This window comes from Brachyistius frenatus, unplaced genomic scaffold, assembly GCF_029030835.1.
Source record: "Brachyistius frenatus isolate BFR_SWC_R1_liver_20210118 unplaced genomic scaffold, ASM2903083v1 Contig_94, whole genome shotgun sequence".
Lineage (NCBI taxonomy): Eukaryota > Metazoa > Chordata > Actinopteri > Embiotocidae > Brachyistius > Brachyistius frenatus.
The window spans coordinates 203,205-223,790 of record NW_027210693.1 but is presented as its reverse complement, the minus strand read 5'-3'; the positions used below and the strand labels follow the sequence as shown (position 1 = coordinate 223,790).

At 43.7% G+C, this 20,586-nt stretch overlaps 1 protein-coding gene across 7 annotated transcripts in view; it reads right to left on the bottom strand.

The window, feature by feature from the left end:
- LOC138628059 (probable E3 ubiquitin-protein ligase HERC1) overlaps window positions 1-20,586 on the bottom strand; it is a 38,871-nt gene that overhangs the window by 2,574 nt on the left and 15,711 nt on the right. For 2 of the 7 annotated variants that reach the window (XM_069710830.1, XM_069710834.1), the window contains 48 exons: window positions 20,304-20,501; window positions 20,030-20,150; window positions 19,659-19,899; window positions 19,399-19,565; window positions 19,095-19,247; window positions 18,874-18,971; window positions 18,312-18,407; window positions 17,090-17,257; window positions 16,756-16,995; window positions 16,572-16,655; window positions 16,162-16,387; window positions 15,415-15,709; window positions 14,297-15,069; window positions 13,732-13,945; window positions 12,823-12,992; window positions 12,082-12,165; window positions 11,113-11,299; window positions 10,866-10,993; window positions 10,542-10,747; window positions 10,194-10,453; window positions 10,016-10,068; window positions 9,721-9,915; window positions 8,531-8,696; window positions 8,188-8,437; window positions 7,738-7,966; window positions 7,358-7,635; window positions 6,985-7,112; window positions 6,649-6,776; window positions 6,259-6,486; window positions 5,738-5,865; window positions 5,391-5,590; window positions 5,150-5,264; window positions 4,862-4,993; window positions 4,457-4,555; window positions 4,139-4,312; window positions 3,772-4,056; window positions 3,592-3,657; window positions 3,373-3,498; window positions 3,133-3,271; window positions 2,732-2,913; window positions 2,263-2,418; window positions 2,039-2,161; window positions 1,722-1,824; window positions 1,142-1,311; window positions 900-1,038; window positions 630-799; window positions 301-470; window positions 6-171 (listed from right to left, as the gene is read on the bottom strand). In XM_069710830.1, the coding sequence (XP_069566931.1) occupies window positions 6-171; window positions 301-470; window positions 630-799; window positions 900-1,038; window positions 1,142-1,311; window positions 1,722-1,824; window positions 2,039-2,161; window positions 2,263-2,418; window positions 2,732-2,913; window positions 3,133-3,271; window positions 3,373-3,498; window positions 3,592-3,657; window positions 3,772-4,056; window positions 4,139-4,312; window positions 4,457-4,555; window positions 4,862-4,993; window positions 5,150-5,264; window positions 5,391-5,590; window positions 5,738-5,865; window positions 6,259-6,486; window positions 6,649-6,776; window positions 6,985-7,112; window positions 7,358-7,635; window positions 7,738-7,966; window positions 8,188-8,437; window positions 8,531-8,696; window positions 9,721-9,915; window positions 10,016-10,068; window positions 10,194-10,453; window positions 10,542-10,747; window positions 10,866-10,993; window positions 11,113-11,299; window positions 12,082-12,165; window positions 12,823-12,992; window positions 13,732-13,945; window positions 14,297-15,069; window positions 15,415-15,709; window positions 16,162-16,387; window positions 16,572-16,655; window positions 16,756-16,995; window positions 17,090-17,257; window positions 18,312-18,407; window positions 18,874-18,971; window positions 19,095-19,247; window positions 19,399-19,565; window positions 19,659-19,899; window positions 20,030-20,150; window positions 20,304-20,501 (8,607 nt within the window). Of the gene's footprint in view, window positions 1-5; window positions 172-300; window positions 471-629; window positions 800-899; window positions 1,039-1,141; window positions 1,312-1,721; window positions 1,825-2,038; window positions 2,162-2,262; window positions 2,419-2,731; window positions 2,914-3,132; window positions 3,272-3,372; window positions 3,499-3,591; window positions 3,658-3,771; window positions 4,057-4,138; window positions 4,313-4,456; window positions 4,556-4,861; window positions 4,994-5,149; window positions 5,265-5,390; window positions 5,591-5,737; window positions 5,866-6,258; window positions 6,487-6,648; window positions 6,777-6,984; window positions 7,113-7,357; window positions 7,636-7,737; window positions 7,967-8,187; window positions 8,438-8,530; window positions 8,697-9,720; window positions 9,916-10,015; window positions 10,069-10,193; window positions 10,454-10,541; window positions 10,748-10,865; window positions 10,994-11,112; window positions 11,300-12,081; window positions 12,166-12,822; window positions 12,993-13,526; window positions 13,553-13,731; window positions 13,946-14,296; window positions 15,070-15,414; window positions 15,710-16,161; window positions 16,388-16,571; window positions 16,656-16,755; window positions 16,996-17,089; window positions 17,258-18,311; window positions 18,408-18,873; window positions 18,972-19,094; window positions 19,248-19,398; window positions 19,566-19,658; window positions 19,900-20,029; window positions 20,151-20,303; window positions 20,502-20,586 lie in introns of all 7 variants that reach the window. The other 5 variants (XM_069710836.1, XM_069710831.1, XM_069710832.1 and 2 more) reach the window with 5 other exon arrangements.

Here is a 20,586-nt window from a genome sequence, read left to right as displayed (position 1 = left end):
CCCACCTGGCACATCTCGGTGATGGTGTCGTCAAACACTCCTCCGGCATCGTCCGCTCCTTCTCCAACCAGCTTCACCTTCCAGGCTCGCGAAGGCAGCCGCAGCTCAAGAGGATTCAGGCTCACCACCTGCTTTGCGATCTGCACAAAGATGGGCTTGCTCGACCGTCCTCTGTGGGAGGAGACATCATCGCTTTGATGGACACGCGCGCACGCACACACTACAGTAACCGATGCAAAACAACGAAGGCCAGCTGGAAACGCGTCCTCCTGTCCGACTGAATATCGCGCTCATTCTTACCTTGTGGAAATCCGTTTCACAGTGATCTGTGGCCCGTAGGTTTTGCCTTGTGTCATTGTCCGGCTGATTGAGCGCACGAGCGGCAGAGTGTTGACCTTGGGAGATAGGAGGCCTCTGAGCTCGCCCCGGATGATTGCTGTCGTCCCTGAACTGTAGCGTGAAGTGGACACCTGGGCAGAAGAAAAATAGGAGGACGTGAACGATGGCATCTCAAACTAAGACAAGACTTTAAGAAGTATCAGGTGCAGTGTTATTAGCAGGAATTTATATTATTCGTTTTCTCTTTAAACATATTAAAAAAAAAAGGGCAGAAATAGAAATGAAGATACCGAATTCTTGGCGTCCAGATTGAGCAGCCTCCAGGATTTGTACATGTGATCAGAGAAGTGGTAGAGGACCCGGAGGCGCATGCTGAGGACATCAGGGCTGCAGTCTTTCAGAGTGTTGTACTGGGGAGGGACTGACTGGGGAAGACCGAGCTGGAAACTTCCAGAGCCACCTGCAGATGAAGGTAACATATGGAGTCCCGGGTTTATTCCCTTTCATGGATCAAAGAGTATTGCTGTGTGTGCAGGTACTGCAGGGCTGTTTGTGTGTACCTGAGGTTTTCATCGAGGTAGAGGGGGTGGTCCACGCTGAACTGTGGCAGCGGCCGGCAGAGACCTGTCTGATGTTTTTCCCTTGGAGGGCTGTTATGAGCGTCGGCTCCTTCACTGGGTTTGAGTGTCCGAGGCCGAGCTGGAACAAACACATGATATACAACAACGCAGTCTTACGAGTGCCTCTGATCCACAATGCAAGGAAACGTCATATCTACGTGTCTTCCTCTGATGCTGGTTACCTGTCCCTCGCTGTTGCAGCCCCAGGCATAGACGTCTCCCGTGGAGGACAGGGCGAGGACATGTTCACAGCCAACAGCAATGTCTTCAATAAACAGCCCCTCCAGGGACGGCACCACCTGGGGGCAGGATTTATTCTTCAGCATGGAGTCCGGCAGGCCGATGAGACGCTCTGAAGAACAAACAGAAGGAAGCTGAATTGGTGTACAAGTTCACACATTTTGCATGTTATCAGAACGCACAGCAGCTTCCATCCATAAAACCCACAATACCAATTAGTTTTTAAAGGACTCCTTATTGTAACAAAAACATAACATGGTGGCTGTAGTGGACACCAATACATGCAGTCCAAACTATTTCAAACACTTTAGATGTATACTAAATGTTTGTTGATTCTTTATGAGTCAAATGTTTTGGATGAGCCAATCATGTATACATCTCAGCTACGAAATAAGTAAGAAACACTGGAAGATGTCAGTTTCAGGTTATCTGCATTTACTCTTTGAAAAATTCTTCAGTCTAGAGAAGTATATCAACCATAATTTCCATGATACACAATCGACTTTGACAAATAGAAGGTACCTTGTCCGAAGGTGTAAACATGTCCATCATAGGCCAAGGCCACAGAGAACTGAGTTCCACAGCTGACCTTCTTAATTCCTTTGTTGCAAAGCTGCTCCACTTTCTAAAAATAGGAACAACCAAATTGAGAACCAGCTCTGAATATGATGACTCGACAAAAATAATGTAAAAGAAATAAAAGTAAAGCACTGGTTATACATGAGGTAACGGTATTCCCCATCCTTTTCTCCAGGGAAGCAATCAAATGCACAGTAACATGAACCAATTCTGTTTTGTCTTTTGAGGATTCCTTACTGAATGTGTTGGTGTCATCGTACCTGAGGGTAATATTTGGCTGTGGACGAACCTGTCCCCAGTTTGCCATAATCCCCGTCTCCAAATGCCCACACAACCATGCCATCAAGAGAAAGCACCAAAGTGTGGTTGAGACCACAGGACACCTGAGAAATGTAAAGGAGCTTCAGTTATTTTTGGTTTACTTATTGCAGTGTGGAGACGACTTTATCATCGGAGTTTAACGTAAATACTGTCCATTTGTTACCTGTCCAACATGATATCCCTCTAGTGCCGCCACCCTTTCAGGCAGCATCTTGTTGGATGTTGACCTTTGACCCAGACGGCCGGATTCACCGCTGCCGTAGGTGAACAGTTTCCCATCTGCTGTGACCACAGCAGAGTGCCGAAAGCCACAAGCAAGCTGAGAAGACACAGCGAAGTATTATCAAAACGGTGCTAAATTAAAGTGTCGAACACGCCAGTATCTTTATGTATAGCGTTTGATTTTTTTTAAAACATTGCAAAAGACTGCAAAATGTACAGACTGTTGTCTAGACAATCTGCTGTTTTTATATATATATATGGAAGAAAAAATGTCGAAGAGCATTCCTATGGAAAGCCTTTATGTAAAACTGAATACATTGATCATTATCTGTAAAATATAACTTTGTTAAGACCGACAACATCACACCACAAAAACAGTAAACTATTCAGAGTGCTGAGTTTGTCTCTACCTGGATGACCTCCTCTCCTTGTAAAGCTTCTATCTGTTTGGGTCTCCTCTGTCTTTCACTGTTGCCGTGGCCCAGTTTCCCGAAATCTCCATCTCCCCAACTGAACACCTCCCCAGTCTCAGTCAGGGCCATCGAGTGTCCATCTGACCCGCAGGATGTCACCAGCTGTGTCACCACATACCCTGCCCACAGATAAGAGTCAGTTAAGATCAACTTAGAAAGATAGGAATGAGGAGAAATGAACAATTACGCCTAAACAGAAGAACAAATCAAAGTACTGTCGTGACAACAGTTGTACTTCCTCTCTGTTGTGGACAAAAACATTGTTTTATACCAGGAAAACCTCGTCACAGCATCCAAAAGCAGACCAGTTCAGACCTGGCCCTGTGTGAATATAGTACCTTGAAAAGCAGAGATGATCGTGGGCACATAGAGATCATCAGAATTCCCCTGGCCCAGTCTGCCATATTGTCCTTCTCCTACAGCCAGTACGGTCCCATTGGACTGGAGCAGGAAGGTGCAGTTCTGACCGCACACAACCTGAATGGCAATCAGAAACACCCCCAGAAAGGGAAGGAAACGTTAGAAAACAGCAGATCAGTGAAGAGCAAAGTGTGCGACCCGATTGGACAACGGGCTACCTGTTGTGTCTGTAACAGAGAGGGGGCCAGTGTCGGCATCATGAGGTTGTTTCCCATCCCAGCCAGCTGTCCGTAACGTCCGTTCCCCCACACGTACACCTCACTCCTTCCACCTTGTTGCCAGTCCTGAGAGACAAAGTGAGTAAACGGACGTTGCGGCCTATTTAGCACCCTGAAATCAGGTTACTGCCTTAAAAAAGGAGATCGTTAAGCTATTACCTCCGGTCTGCTGGTGGCCCATGACATCAGCTGTTCATCCATCCTGAAACTCCACTTACTATTGTCCTAGAAGACAAGTTGCAAGATGACAACACTGGAGGAACTTGTGTATATTTCAGTCACTTCAGAGTCCTGTAATATCACAGCAACAGTAGCACAAAGAGGAGACTCCCCACTCACCAGCGCCTTGGTGATTTCAGTGTCCTGCACCTCCTGAAACTCTGAAACAATGAAGGATTCAGGGAAGGCTGTGCCGCTGGCAATCGCCTCAGCACTGCGGACAGTAGTGGCATACGTGACGAGCCAGCTCCACTCCGACGGGCAGCAGTGAGCGTCCGGACTGATGTGGTGTGGGGGGCGGGGGTAACAGCACAGATGTTTCTCTAAGGACAAGCCGACAGTCAAGGAAGACAGACTCTGCAGGAAGGCACTGTGGACGAGCTGGTCCCCGGCTGCCACGTGGGTCTGCATCAAGAGAGGACATTCACCAATCACGTCTCAGCTGAGGGCAACAAAACAACTTTAAAAAGGTAGTTTGAGTAATGACCCGCTCGTAGCAGTACTGCTCCTGCAACAACAAGGGCAGCCTCTCCAGGAAGACGGCCAAGCAAGGTGCTCGATTTAGACCCAAGATGTTTTGGCTTCTGAGGACCATGCGGCAGGAAGCGAGCACGTGGTTCTGACTGATCCAGTCAGGGGTGCAGCAGATCAACAGAACATCCTAGGAAATGACAGAACAGTTTACCAAAGCAGCACCGTCACATGACACGAGCAAGAAAAAAGAAAAGCCATGGAAAGGAACAACAGCAGAGAACAATACTGCGATAAGGTTTAATAGAAAATCAGGCTGAGTGTTCAGAATTACCTTCGACCTTCCAAAGCAGGCAGCTACGCCCAAGTTTGGTATCCAGGTAGTGCTGACAACTGAACCCAAACCTGTAACAGTCTGTAACACTGAGCCATCCTGGAAGAAGCAGAGAAGCAGAAGGATTAAAAATGCCTGATATGAGACACATTTATGTTAAGGATCATTTGCTATCAGAATATCTCGGAACATAATGCAGAAATGATGTTTGGGGTAATTTAGAAATTGTGGTTTGTTTTTTATATAGTTATCTATAATTATTCAAAAGAATCTGTAAAATATCCTGCCTTCATTACATATCTTTGTCACAAGTGACAAAAGTGTTTGATGGCACCATTTGTGGGAAAATGTGTTTTTATATACACTATCTATACTGTTATTATATTATATAAGCTATTCTCTGACCTGCAGGGACCAGATGTTGAGCAGCCCTCCGATCCCTCCAGAAACCAGAGCCAGTCCACTGGAGCAAAACGAAAGGGACTTCACAGCTGTGATGTGGCCATGAAGTATAAATGCACACTTTGCACTATCCTGCTGTAAAATGAGGAAAAAAAGGAAACGGATGTTTTCACCTGAAATCAGTTTTATGAATTACTGACGTCTACATTCCTGATAACAACAAGGATTTTGTTGAAGCAAAGTTTGGGGATATAAATATCAGCAAGGCTCCGGCAGCAGATCCGAACTGACCTTGACCCCGCTGCTTTTATCCTGGCTCAGAGGGCTGTTCAGTATGTTGGGCAAAGATACAACACTGCCCCCTTGTGGTAGTGTCCAGACATACACAGAGCCATTCTGACAGCCTCTATATAAACATGAAGAACAAAGTAAGGATCGACAGCACACGTGAATAAAGAATTTAATTAAAAAAAAAAAAAAAAAGAGGCTGAATATTCAGAGAAACAATAAAAAAGAGAATAATCAAACTCACACAGCCATCATGAGTCTGGGATCGGGCGCTCTGCCAGCGAGCGGGCACCATTCAGCGATGTTAACAGTGCCGGTGTGGAAGAGAGTGTGGAGGGTCACCCAGGTGCCCCCGGAGCGTCCCAATATCTTCACCACCTCTGACCTCCCCAAGCTGAGCAGCAAGTGTCCTGTGGGGTCCCATTTCAGGGAATTCACACTGTCCTGTAGAGTGAGGGGAAGCAGAGGGGAGTCGTCAGTAAAGAATATTACCATGTGGTGTGTGACAGATCATTGCGCAGTTATACAACAATTCTATGTCATAATATGTAGATTCAACTGAGTAAAGTACATTCAATTGTTTGGCCAAACCTGGAAGAGCGACAGAACGACAGGCTGCGCATTCTCATACGTCTCAGTTGTGGCCAAAAGGACCTTCCCGCTGGGATAGCCCACTGCAAACGGCTTGTCCTCACTGTGCCAGGCGACGCACTGGGGGGCTAGAAAAGATCAGAGGGTACGACTCTTTTAAGTAAATATGTAAACTTTTTTTTTTTTTTTTGCTAAAACTTAGCTAATAAGACGGATACCAAGAATATTCTTGTGATTCTACAAGGTTTACGAAACCTTAAAATGCTTTCAGCCCAGACTTGTACATTTATACATAACTTATAACAGACTTTATATACTATGTAACATTAAGTGAGGAATGTTATTTATGTCCTCGCTACAAACTTTACGTTTTAAATCCTCTGTGTATTACTTTCTTAATATGATGTTTGCATCTGTGATTACACAAAAAGACCTGCCAAAAAAAAAAATCTGAATTTTTATCTGGTAATTTGTGTGAAGAGAAAAATGTCATGTATTTGCATGTGTAGCTCTCTCCTCACCCTCTTTCCTTTGGCAGTGGGTGAGCTCGGTGCTCTTCACGAGCAGGTCTATTTCCTGCATTGTGACCTGCAGCCAGCAGAGGGAGCCGTCCAGCCGTCCCACCAGCAGGCTCTCGGCGGGTCTGTTTTTGCAGGCTGCTGGCTGGTCAAGCACCCACAAGCTGAAGGTCTGAGCCCAGCAGAGAGCTGTGACCCGAGAACTCTGGCCCTCCACATGACAGAGAGAGCCTGAACAGTGACAGAAACAGATCAACAGTGTAGCAGCTGCTGCTCTAATTATTAGGCATCTTATGGACCGTTTCATCCTCTGAACACCAGAAAAAGGGTGTAATATGTGACCTGGAACAGCTGTAACAAGACAAGACTAGTAATACAGGACAATAAACTTACCTCTGATGTTCATGATGTTGATGTGTTTGTTCTCGGGGGCAGCTAAAAAGCTTCCTCCTGTACTCCAGTATACAGGAGACATGTGATTACACCTGCCAGCCCTCTCGCTGCTTGATCTATCCGTCTTACTGCAAAGTGACAGGAAAAAGAAAACAGAGTTCACACCTATACTGTATGTCAGATTTTTTTTTTTTTAATTCACGTTTGTTACGTCATTCTCATCCATTCTCATCTATTCGTAATATTAGGGTTTTGGTAGTTAGATGAACAGATATCCTTTAAAAAATAAACATGATACTGTAAAGCCATTTGTAAACAAAACAAACCGAGCATTACCTGGTAATACAGGAGAAGGTGGTCTGTAACTCCACGGTGTTCTGGCTCATGCTCCATAGTTGCACCACCTTGTCCTGAGAGCAAGTAGCCAGCAAACTCTGCTCGCTGCTCCAGGAACAGCTGGCCACCTGAACAGAGCCGAACTGATGACTAAATATCATCCGTGTCTACTTGCGTCAGTGCACAGTTATGGTTACAGCTCTGATTCAAACTCTCTGTACTCTCACACTTAATACTATCTTGTTTGGACAAAATAGGCTCGGACACTGTGTTTACATATCGTAGGTAATGGAAAGCCCAGCTTCAACCTTTGCCGCAAAACATAACAAAAAAAAGGAAACGAGCAGGATACGTATATATATTTTGTATATACCTTGTTGTAATGTCCTTCCAGTCTCTTGAGAGGACATTTGCGCAGGTCACCAGCGAGGTCGCTGTATGTTTGGGGCCGATTAGGACTGTCCCTCCCTGTGGTCGCCAAGGCCTGCACCAGCTGTTGTGCCGCCCACTGGCGGTGTTTACTGGTCAGCCGGGCAGACAGGACGCATGCTGCCAACGCATTTGCCAGCTCCAGAGGGCCCACTCGGGCACTCAGGTGTGGTAGAGGGGAAGGGGGCAAAGACGAAGAGGACACCCCTTGGCTTCCTGCTTCTAGGTCAAACGGACACATACGCAGAGGAGACTTACTATGAATAACACTGTAATAAATGATTACACATAACACAACTAATTAAGTGCAACACACTCGCTCACCAGCAGCCTCGTGCTCAGCTTTTTCTGGGCTGTAGCAGTGAACGCTCTTTTCAGTGAGCAGAGACACCAGACTTTGTGTGACCAGGAACGTCGGGGGCGTCTGGTCGTTGTAGTCCCTCAGCTGCTGGGCTCCCTGGGTAGCAACGGTAAGACTGGTGCTCAGACAACCTCTCTGCTGTGGGTCACTGATGGCGACAATGTTCACTCCTGTGGCTGCCGCCATCAGATCCTGAAGGAAGGAAAATTAGAAAGATATTCAAATATTCAAATCTGGTCTCCAACCGTGACTGAAGGTTCGATAATTCTTTATTCCCGTTGATGTTGATGTAATGATTTAGAATTGGCAGGGATGGACAACAACCCCAGTTTATTAATTACCAAGACTGAAAGATTCTGGTAAAAAAGATGATTATTTATAATTAGAGCCTTGACCAACCAAAGAATACTGACCTGGGTGCAAATCTCCACAAGCTGTCTGTACGCAGCAGGGCTGTGAGACACCACGCTGCCGATGGCTGATGTCAGAAAGCTGAGGCAGGTGGAGTTGTTGCGCTCTGCCGCCAGCCCCGTCACACCCGACCGACTGTCCGCACAGGTGTGAGCTCTGCCCCCCGCCGCCAGAGTCATCAAACGCACCAGAATACGGATATCTGCCAGACCCAAGGACTCCAGGCCGTTGGAGTGGCTGCACACTGATGCACTGGAGAGGACGACAGAGAAGGACTCTTGAAACCACTTGGGGGGAAAATGATATATATACATCTGCACGAGGTGATATTCTGGTCATACGTACCTCGAGGCAGTCTGAGACAGTGCTCTCATCACCATGCTGTAAGCTAGCAGAATCTGCGCTGTGGATGTGACTCGTCTTAAAGCTTTTAGTCTGTCGTGAGAGTCCCTCAGTGACACTGCCTGCTGTCCAAGGCTCAGAGAGGTCTTCTGATCAACAAGGGCATTCCCTGGCGAGGTAAATACACATCATTAATTATAGGACAAATTGTTTTTAAACGGTACATGAAACCCACAGCACACTTATCAGGCGTGGGCGTCCAAAAATGTCAAGAAGCCCGGATCTAAAAAGACAAACTGGGAGTACTGTGTATGTGCTCCAGATGTCCCGGCTATGATGAATGAGTGTTGAGTCACTATGTTGCAGGAAGTGTAACTAGGGTTCGATACTCCTGCTGCCAACAAGCACAGAGGGAATGTGGGTGTCTGCTACAAGTGTGCTAAATTATCACCAGAGGAAAAGTTACAGAATCATTCGCTTGAGACGTGAACAAGACGACAGTTAGTTTCTGAGAAATTGGGACTTCGTTCTCTGTATGTGGCCAGAAATGTATTTTTCACAAGTGTGCATTTACAGAAAAATCTGTGTCTTCAAAATGTTTGATAATTGTTCAGAAATGTATTTAACCCTCATATTTACCTGTTTAGTGAGCAGGATTTAGGGGAATATAACATTCATAATAATTTTGTAGAGTATAATCACCTGAAACTAAGAATTGTCTTAGTAAGAGCACTTTGTATTTATATAGGGAGCCTGACCTCTTTTGTGGAACGTCGGCATGTTGTGTTGCCATGTTTTTCTACAGTAGCCCAGAAGGGACAAACCAAACCGTGACTCTAGAGTTTGTGTTTTTTGTGGCCACCATAGATTCTCCTACATGCTTGGAAGGGGAGGGTTAGGCGAGGGGTGTTCAGCTGGTTGAAATCCACAACCTCACAAATAGATGCCACTAAATCCTACACACTGCTCCGTTAAGGGTTTGCCCTGTACCTGAATCTACCTCGGCCCTTACAAGACAATATTTTATGTCTGCAGTTTGTGCAAATGTTGAAAAATACTATTTTTTTTATTTATTTGATCTTCTAGAATTCTGTTTTAACTACAAATATCTTGAACTCAAAGTTACTATGATGCATTCAGCAAATAACATGATTCGTTCTTTCTATGACAGAACTAGTTTAAAAAAATAATACCTTTGGGAGCTGCTCTAGTAGGACAGGCTGAGCTGTAAACCAGGGCTCCCAGTGGATCTGGCTCAGTGAAATTGATGGGGTCTGGTACCAGCTTCTTCTCAGTCAGCCCCAATGGTCTCAGCAGGAGCCCAAAATCCTCCAGTCCGGTCAATTTGTCTGTGTCATACTCGTCTTGGTGGCTCATTTCCCAGTCATCTGAGCAAACAGAAGCCCCATTCATATCATAAAACTCATTGTGAAATCATCAAAAAGATTCTGATGTACTCCAGTTTAGAGTGGAAGTGACTTTCCGTACCGTCAGAAGTGCTGTCCATTTGGCCAATCAAATCAGATGTCAGACCTTTAATCCTAAAGCAAAGCAGGACACAACAAAGATGAATAATAGATTTGTGAGACAGTTCTTCTCCTACACGAACTATGTGCAGTATGTTGCATGGCTCCATCATTTCCCCCCATGCATATATCTGCTGTACCTTTCATATTTGGAGCTTGGGTCGCTCATGTTTGCAGCCAGATACATGTCCCTACAGGAGCTACAGAGAAGGTAGAAGGGGAAGTTGGAGCCACACTCCCCTTTGAACCAGACATCCACGTACGCCCCGGTGCTGTCGTAGCCCTTACGTGCAGCACTCTGCCCACAGCCTGGGTGTCGCCGCTTTATGTGATTGTTAAACTGCAGGGTGAGCGTGTTGCACAGCTCACATTTCACCATCTGACTGTGTTCTTCTCCAGCCTGAAAGAAAGATAATGGAATTGTCATAATATTTATTCTAAGTAGCTAATATTAGATGTTCAGTGATGACAGTATGTGTCTGTGTCACCTCCACTATCTGGAGTGTGTCTCTCTCCAAGCTGAAGAATGAAGGGGTGAGCAGGTCCTCGTAGGTTTCTTCATGGTATGGGTCATCCATGTAGCCCAGCTCGGACTCCTCAGCAGAGTAGGGATGAAACTCCACCAGCTCCGGCCAATCGCTCACTGCTGTGTGCTGCTGGTACAGCTGAGGGAGCGGGTTGGGTGATGGCAAATCTGAAAAGATGACATTTGTTTCAGATGAAAATGCACAGTAAAATTATTTACTCTCATGGTTTACTTTTACCAACAATTAAGCTTTGAATAGAGTTCTGTTGTACTGTGTCACTCTGACCTGCCCGCCTGAAGGAGGTCCTCTGAGTCGGGCCTGAGCGTCGCCGTCGTGCAGGAGGAGGTCTGTTCCTCGTGAGATGGACATCCAAGAAGTTCTCCCTCTCTATCCAGTCAAGCCCTGGCAACAAGCTGTAAACAAAATAACAGTATTTTGACTGTATTTTTTTTTTTTTTTTTATCAATATCAATGCAAAAAAGCCTAAAGAAACTGCAAAATACAAGTCGTATATGTTCCTGAAATCCCCTACCTCTCATTGGTTTGACTGGTTTGGCGCTCAGGACATTGCACTGTCTCTGGCCCATCTGGGGACGGCGTGTCAGGAGCACCCTCTCGTCTCTGTGACTCAACCGCCTGCTGCTCCTCAGTCAGGGGATGCTCGAGCATCCAGCTGGCCAACACCTCGATGGTCTGAGAGTCCAAGTCACCTGCTACATCTGGGAGGGACCACAGGGAAGTTGAACTGTCAGAGTTCAAAAAGAAAACATGGATCATGGAATGTTGCATTGCTAATTTATGTCAGACATCACCACCAGATGCTACGGCGTGTAATCTGAGGTCAGAGTTGAACATCTGTTCTGACAAATCCAGTGTCTGACAAGTGTGAAATAAGTAAGTGAGGACGGGCCTAAAATGTTTATTTAAAAAAAGTTGTGCAAAAAACATGCCATGGTGTATTTGTGCAATGTGTAAATGTGAAAATATTCATATACTCTTAATTTGTTTACACGGTCATGACGGATATATTTTTAATGCCATACGTGTCCAAAATATTCTGAACTGGTTCACTTTTAGCATGCGGTGAGATTGTGGCCTTCAAATCTTCTGTGAAATTCTACGTGGCAAAGAAACAATTTGAAAATGTACTGTTGTAGGAATCTGTGTAGAAGTTTTCCCATGAGAGGTGGGGAGGATCTGAAAGCCATCCAGAAAATGTTATAGCTCTAGGACTAATTTAGGGCAGAAAAACATGTTCAAAAAAACTACAATCAAGAAGTCTCAGTTGATGTCCGCCCTAATGAACAGCCTCATATAAATCCTAAAACTAATGGAATTGTTATTACACTATGGTATGCATTTTTCTATACAAAAACTATACCTTTCTTACTCCATATCCTACAGGAAGGTTGCAACACACAGTGAAGGACAGATGTTTAAAAAAATATAAAGCACATGAAGCAAAAATGTAGTGGCATCAAGACACTACACGAAGCAGTACCTGCTGCCTCCATGGCCCAGTAGATATGTCTCATAGTGAATCCCATTTCTAGCAACCGACTGGTGACAAACATTTGTGTCCGTTCTGGTGGTTGAGGAGAAAAGGAAAAGTACACAAAAAACAGAAAACAAAAACAAGCCCACAGCTCCATTTTGAAATGTGTACTGTTAATGGAATTCAGCAGCTAAATATAATGTCACATTTTGTTGTATTTTTACTATTTATGCTCCCTTTAAATAGTTCACAGACTATGAAAAGCTTCTTTTTTTTTAGCTTTTTATCCAGTTTAAACTTACAAATCAGCTAGCCTGTTAATCCTACTGTATCCTACGATACAAAACAGATAGAAGACCTCTAGTCTGATGCACTTTCTGAAAATGGTGAAAACCAACATAATTGACAATGGGAAAAAAAAGGTGCCATTCAAGCATGTGAGTGCATGCAAGCATTTGATAAGTTTCAATATTTATCCAATAGCAGAGCAAAACACATGCTGTTTTGAGCAGCAGTTCCGCTGAAACCTGAAGAACGTGCAAAAGACAGACAGTTCCCTCTCCAATGCAGGACAGAAATAATTCACTTTTAAATTACAATAAATAGAAAGTTTCAGCATAACGCCAGCATAGGGAAAAAGGTTGTTAAAGCCGAACTGGCCAGCAGGAGTGAAAAGACTGAAACACACAGTATGCTGTTTAACAGGAACAGCTTTTCCACCGTTAACGTCTCGGCGCTTGTTCTTACCCAGACTGCTCCTGGCCTGTGTGCTGCAGGGACCAGGTTCCATGAAGCTAGTCTGCTGCTCTGTGAAGGCATCACAAGAAGCAGAGCTGGCCAGGCTGAAGCAAGGGTGCAACACGGGGGAAGTGCTAACCAGGCCCGTAAGCGTAGGGAACCGAGTTAGCACCATGTGCCTGGAGGAAGTGAAGATACAGTATATATAGTAATAACATAGTGGTAGCAGTGCAGGACTGCCAGGTTTAAATCCTGACCAGATATTTGACACGTTTAAATATCTGAAGGCAGAAGGTGAGCTTTGTTTACCCTGCTTTATCGCTTTAAGATTGCTGAAAAAAACCCACAGTAAACCTGACATTTCTCCTCATATATCAGCTCTATCAATTATTATAAAGCCCATTATTTGTTGTTGTGGCATCAACTCACAGCTACTGTGGCTGAGTCTTTGGTGAAGAGCTTGTTACTTCTTCACAAAATATAAATTCAACTCCCTGGAGGTTTCTTTGATTATGTTTTCAGCTTTATTACATGGTGCTGAAGATGTTTGTTTGTTTGTTTGCTTCTTGAAAGCAGAAATACCGCTGACACTACGGTGAGCTGGTTGGGTTAGGAGAAGAACAAGCAGGCAGAGCTGCAGCCTAGGTTAAAGACAGTGCAGGCAGAATCTCTCACTCCTTTTTATTTTATATATACAGTACAACCTAACTCACCCATTCCCTGGACTTCAGAATAGCTGCTGCTGCCAAAAGATACAGGTCTATAGCAATCAGTAACAACATGAGAAGTGACTCTAATTATTCTGCTTGTGTCCATTTAATATGCTTCTGAGGATATAATGGACAATTTTGTGTAAATTCCTCAACCAAAAGTGAAATCAAATTAATATTATTAATGAGCATCCTATTCTATACTTACTGGAGGAGGCTGATAGGGAGGAAAGGGTTGAAATTATCAAGGCCGTCTGCCTGCAGGTGTGTTGGCAGAGAGGTCGCCAGGTCGGTATTAGAGGATGAGGCAGAGGCTCGGTTTGATTGGCCAAAGATGGCAGTGCCTTCTGAACCTGCACTGTACAAGGACACAGAGCTGGAGGACTTGGAAATGGGCTGAGAGGACGAGTGGTGGCCTGATTCTGGAAGGAAAAGGTGGAGATGAAGGTGAGATGACGCTCATTTCTTGTTATAATATAAAAGTTAGTAGAGACAAATGACAGGTTAAGTTTCAAGTCTGTCAATACAACTAGTCCAGATGAAAGCCCAAGACTAATAGGCATAAATCAAGTCTGATTTGTGATAATTACCATATTATAATAGTTTTCTTCTTAACGCTGTAATAATAGGTGTTTTTACATGCCATCTCAGGCCTTTAAATAATGCATAATGTTTAAATATTCATGGAATGTGGATTTTGCTTTTGTAGCTCTGCAATAACAAACTAAAATCACAAATCATTTTCAGTCTAGTGAATATAAACATCAGGATACCTTTGCGTTCTTTGTCCTCCTGCAGTCTGTTGAGGGCTCCTCCATATATCATCACTTGAGCTCTTTCCAAATCAGCCAGAGACACACTCTGTTTGATGGGACAGGGCCTGACTGCCCACTTCACCATGCTCTGCACCACATACTGCAGCACAGACCTCAGCTCAGCACTTTCATCCCATTGTTTACTGCTGGCCTTGGCCTGGTCGGGGTTTGGGTTGGAGAGGGGACTCGTTGTGGGGTTGGGAGGCTCATGTTTAGGCACTAGGAGCAAATCTGATAGCTTCTCGCAGCTAAAAATGACAGTGAGGGATTTCAAACCTCCGATGAGAAGGTATGAGACCCTGACTGCTCTCAGTTCATGTGCAAAGATATCCATTTTGGTGGTTTGGAGCTGAGCTACAGAGGTTGACTCCTGAGGGTCAGCATTCTTTGTGGCATCTTTGGTTGACGACGATGAAAACGGGTCCGTCTCAACCTTCGGCTCCTTTAACTTTTTCCTTTCATCTTCTGTCAGCCACATTACATCATCAGATATGTCCTCTTCCAGATGGCCCTCTGTCTCCCCCTCTTTCATGTTCTCCTCAGAGTATTTTCTTCTGGCGGGTGGAAGAGCCCCCAGCCACCCCTGCTCCTCCAGCAGCCCCATCAAATAAATCAGATCTAACAACACTGTCGGTTTGAGGCCTCCGAGGCGAGAGACATCACAGCAGGATGTGTCGCAGGGCTCCAGTGAGGCGATCGGAGTGTCGCTGGGTGACCAAGAATTCATGGAGCTTAGTTATTGGGAAGGATGGGAAGAACCCACAGATACAGCATGGAGTGACACCAGGACGGATTCAACAGGGATTAATGGATTTAAGAATGAAGAGGAGGAAGCAAGAAGAAAGTAAGATCAGGGGGGTAAATGATGAAAATAAAGTAAAATGTTAGACAAATTACAGAGAGAATGAAAAAGAAACACTAACAGAAAAGGAATTAGAGTCATACACATGCTGAAAGGACCAAGACAAGAAAAATATAAGAATCGTTTAATGGAAGTCAATGAGAATCATCATTTAAGAAACATATGAAAAGATATTTTATCATGTATCATGTATAAGAATATGTTTTTCTGATACCTGACAGTGAGGTCTGCCTCCTCCCACTGAAGCTTGGCCAAAGAGCTTCCTTCTTTCAGGACCCCGAGCAGAATGGCCATGCGTCCACTGGGCTTGTGCAGGCAGACACCTCCAGCCCGCAGACCGCTGTCCACCCCTCCAATCAGAGCCAGTACCGGCCACACTTCAGTGCAAAGAGATGCCAGTTTGGCCTCCGACATTGACCGACGATGTGTCAGCAATTCCCTTGTGTCATCACCGGCGAGGCCCTTGTCCCTATCATTCTCCACCTTCTCAGTGTGGGTGGGATTGAGGCCTATAAGACAATGTAAGACAGCAAGAATCAAAAGGAAATGTGTTTTATAAGGACGCATTCAATATATTTACTGGTTGCCTTTAATGTTGATTTAAAAATACTGCAGACCAGGAGTTACAATTTACAAAAATCTGGCCCATGATCTTTGCTGCATCTTTATTTAAATGTTTTCCTGTGATCTCTTTAATTCTATTGCAAAATTGCCCGTAAATAAGAATAAGAATACATGTTTACTTTTTTTTTTTTTTTTTTTACATTTCTTGACAACACAAGTGCTTGCAAATGTTTTCTTCTGGCTTCAAAAATGTCAGAAACTAATGATTGATATTGCAATTCTGTTTCTCATGATTGCTGAAAGTTAATAATCTTACTTGAAAATTGAAGGCAGGTTTCTGTGTAAAAGAGCAGACAAAAAAATTCTACTGTGACCTCAGTCTAAGTGTGTGTTTGACCTGGATTAAAGCTTCCGGAGTCATCCTCTCTCAGCAGCGGACCAATGAGCTCCAGGTGGGTGTGGATATGCCGGTTAATGTGTGGGGACCACTGGTCACACTGATGGAGCCTACGGAGGAGCTGCACTGTTGACTCCAGCAGCACAGTGGTGCGAGGGCTGCAGAGAGGCTCCCCAGGAAGTAGATTACTGGGCATGCCTCTCATCTGGAGGTCACGCAGGGCCACCTGGGAGGAATACAGATTTAAAAATGTGTTGCACAGCAAAATATTCTTGAGATATATTTACAGTATGGGAAGTTTCAGCGAATTTTCAGTTTTAGCCAAGAAAACCCATTGCGCATTGATGAGGCATTTCTATCTAGAGGCAGCGGAAGCCACTTGCTCTATGAGTGCGCAGTAGATCAGATACCTTCTCTCCAGGATTACTGCTGTAGAACAAGACACAAGGGTACAGCTCAGAGGCCACCACACCTTCAAAAGCCAACTTTGGCTCCTGAAAGAAAAAAAACATAGAACAAGATTAAAAAAGGAACACACAAGTGAAGTCGGTGTAAAACCCTTGAATCTGGACCACTGAGAATGTTTGGTCAAACCTTGTCATTCTTAGCAAATGATACAGTGTGAGCCTCCATGTCCAGGATGCAGGTGATGGTGTCACCCTGCGTGAAGGAGGGAAGTGTGCGGACCAGTTCCCCTCCGTGGTACAGGTTGCCACTATAGGCACGATACAGCCACATGTCCGTGGTGGTATGGTGGTTGTGATCTCTAACCGGCCAGCGTGAAACACCGACACACGTCCCCTCGTTGCCTCTGTTCTCCTTAGTAATGTAGAACTGCAGAGAGAAGAGTGATAAAAGTGAGTAGGTAAACAATAAAGAAAGCGTGGTTCTTTTTTTCCTCTATGTAAAGCGGATACTAAGTACTTACCTTCCATATGAAACAACCAGAGGTAATGGAAGTGGTTGCCAAGCCGTAGCCTTTCCCTCCTGAACCATGAGACAGGATGTTCCCACTCTCCAGAGAACAGCAGATCAGTTTGTGTGGATCAAAGGAAAAATCTCCAATGGGAATACATTCATCGTAGCTGCCAGGATTCTGCAAAACAACGTGTTGGATACATATTTAAGCACCAGACAGTGCAAAGTGAAGCAGCAGTGGGAAAATGTAGAGATAAAAAAATATTTACATGAAGTGAAATAACAGCTTCACTCAATACAATAAGGCAAATCTTTCCTTAAAATGCTGCTAAATTGTACAAATCCTGAATCTACAAAACTGCAAGAGACTGGAACGTGTTCCTGAAAACGTTCAGTAAATGACTGAAATTTCAGCTGTAAATAAATGATCCGTGATTAGAAAGTCACTTTCCAAATGATAATTATAATATTATACAGTACTGTTTTTTTATAGTTCATATTCATGTAGCATTCTTGGTGTAGTAGTTTGACATTAATTAGATTTGTTTGTATTTTTCTGTCCTCTCCCACTTTTCATCCAACCCCCCATCATGGAGAACAGGCCCATCTGTTCCTCAAGTAGCCCCGCTGTTTTCACTTCCATTACTGCCAGGCCTGCATTTCACTTCTGCATAAACACAGCATTTCTGCTTCAATTACTGCATTCCTGTGCTATTTTCAAACAGTCATAAAAAACAACCTTTTTCCATTCTGATATTGTTAAGAGGCTGATGGTTAGTCGTTAGTTTGGAAATGTGAAATATGATCTAATGTTTTGAACACAAACCTGAGGCTCATTTATATCTTGCAGGTTCAATACATGGAAGCAACCTTCACTTACAATTACTGCAAATGAAAATTACAGATACATGGGAAAGGAGAATAATTTCCCTAAATTTCATCCATATCAGGTGATCCAATTTCCTTTGCTGACTAATGCTGATCCAGCTGCAAGGTGAGCAGTTTTCTAGGCAGCAGATCAAAGGCTAAAATGTGAGTAACGACCTGTACAGCTCATTAGCCAAGACGTGCTGTGGAAGTGAAAGAACAATTACACTACTTCTATAACACCATTATATAGTAAGAGGTTCAGAACATGTGTATAGTAAGAGGTGCATTAGTCTTTAAAGTACAGGAGCATTACTAAGGCAGTACATAATATTATTAATGTATTAATAAGAATATTGTGTTACCCCTGTGTCTTTCTCAGCCGTGCCTTCATGGTTCCTCTCAGCTAGTGGTTCTTCCCACATATAAACAGACAACAGCTGAAAGAGTTGTTTAACAATCTGAGAAAAATGAAAGGAAAAAAAGGAAAATTAGTGGATAATCACTCTTAACATTTCAAACTCACACTTCATGCCAAACTGTAATTTTCATGAGGATTGTATCCCTGTCTTCTTGATTAATTGATCAATTTAATTGATTTGAGTAATTTTTTAATGAAAAAATTGCAAAAGAGATTAGATTCCAGCTTCTTAGTTGTGAATGTTTTCTAGTTCCTTTTGAGTCATCCATGATATTTAACAGAAAATCTTTTGGCTGTGGACTGTTGGTCAGGAAAAAACAATAAATCTTAGGCTGAGAAACACTCTTTAACATTTTAAATCATTTTCTGAAATTTAACAACTGATTGCCAAACTAACGACCAAACAACTAATCGATTAATCAAGAAAATAATCAACAGATTAATCGATACTGAAAATAATAGTTAGTTGCAGCCCTACAATGTTGCATTTACACTTTTCATCGTACCTGTTCAATCTGAGTTGGCTCCGAACACGCAGGTAATAGTCTTTCTAAAACATGGAAGGCCAAAAGCTTAGTGCGGAGGTTGTGGAAGCGTGGAGGTCCTACAAAGAAGAAGGTGGTGGCATGAATTCAAAGAAACACAAGTAAAAGTGTTCTCCGTTGTAAGCAATAGCAATACTGTTTTTGAGATTTTTTTTGTTTTGTTTTGTTTTTAATTGTCTTACCTGAAGAGCACTTGTGTGAAATAATGGCCATGAGTGGATCGATCCATTTGACAAAAATAGAAAGTCTTTTCATTACTCTTAATGAAAGTACACGCCTCAGAAACACCAAGAAATCTGCAAGCTGAGTTTCAACCACTTTGCTGTTTTCGACTCCTAAAACAACAAAACACAAGGAAGAACATACTCAGAAGGGGATATTAAATTCCATGGCTTTAAAACAATAAGCTTCATTGTGCTTTTTAGTAATATTGCATTGAAAAGACTTTGTAAAAGAAAAAGTGTATTATATCTAAATTTGCCACACCAACTGGATTCGTGCTCTTGCTGTTGGAGTCCAGATCTGTTCTCTCTGCTGTTCCTCTCTCTGCTATCTGCTGTTGGTGGTAAGTATACAGGATGGTTTGGAGCTGCTCACACATCACTTCCATTAGAGAGTGGGATACATCCATAGGCAGCAAATCCTCACAGGTGCTGAGAGCACAGGACAATTTATTATGAAACAACAACAGTGGCAAAAGTCTTACACACTTCATTCGTAACTGTTTACAGTCTCTTCATCCTCACCTTGCAGCTACAGTCAGTATCTGAAGCAGGCGGGCACAAGCCAGTCTGACGGCCCCACCGAGCAGCATGGATCCAGACGTTGAGGCTGCAAACCAGCCCTGGTTCATCAGTGCACAGCTATTGTTGGTCAACATGGAAAGAATCTCCAGGATCCCACATTTGATGATCAGAACCAGATCCACTGGTTGGTAACAGAAATTCAGTGCAAACATTGTGGCGAGTAGAAGGGGTTGGCAGGAACCTGAGCATGTCAGACAAAATATCTAAAATAAAAAAACTGCAGCACAAAACAACCAGTGGGGAGTACAACAATGCTGCTCGAAAGAAAGCACAGTGAGATAATAAGATGTGAAACGCAACAATAAACATACCTTGATGTTCTCTTTCCAGCAGAACCCTCTGTTTGAGGACACGCACCACCTGCTGGTAGAAGGTATGGGCTGCAGATTGTAGCTCTCTTTGTGTATCAATAGAAGCTGAATGTGTGCCACTCTGAAGTGAGATAAGAGAATAATGGGGAAAAAACATTAGAATAACATCCAGTGTTTTTCCTTTCTCCTTCTGGATTGTATTTAATATTCATTCCTCTTTTACTTATGATAAACATCTGTAGAAACATTGTGGCAGTGTGATAAGTGAATGTACCATGTAATGCTGAGCCTCATAATTAGATCCAGACTGAGAGCCAATGATTTGTGTTCCCAGGGCAAAGCATCCAGAGAGGAACTGGAGCTGCACAGACTGCAACAACGCAGGAAACTGAGGAGACACTGTGGATCCACTGCTCTTCTCCTCCATCTTGGACAGGAAGGATGACATCTGACACAGGGCCTCCAGACGCATCTGATCAATAACAAAGACAAAGTTTGTAGTTAGTTAAGGCCTTGATGTTTACTCACAGAACACCACTATGGGCCCGATTTCAACC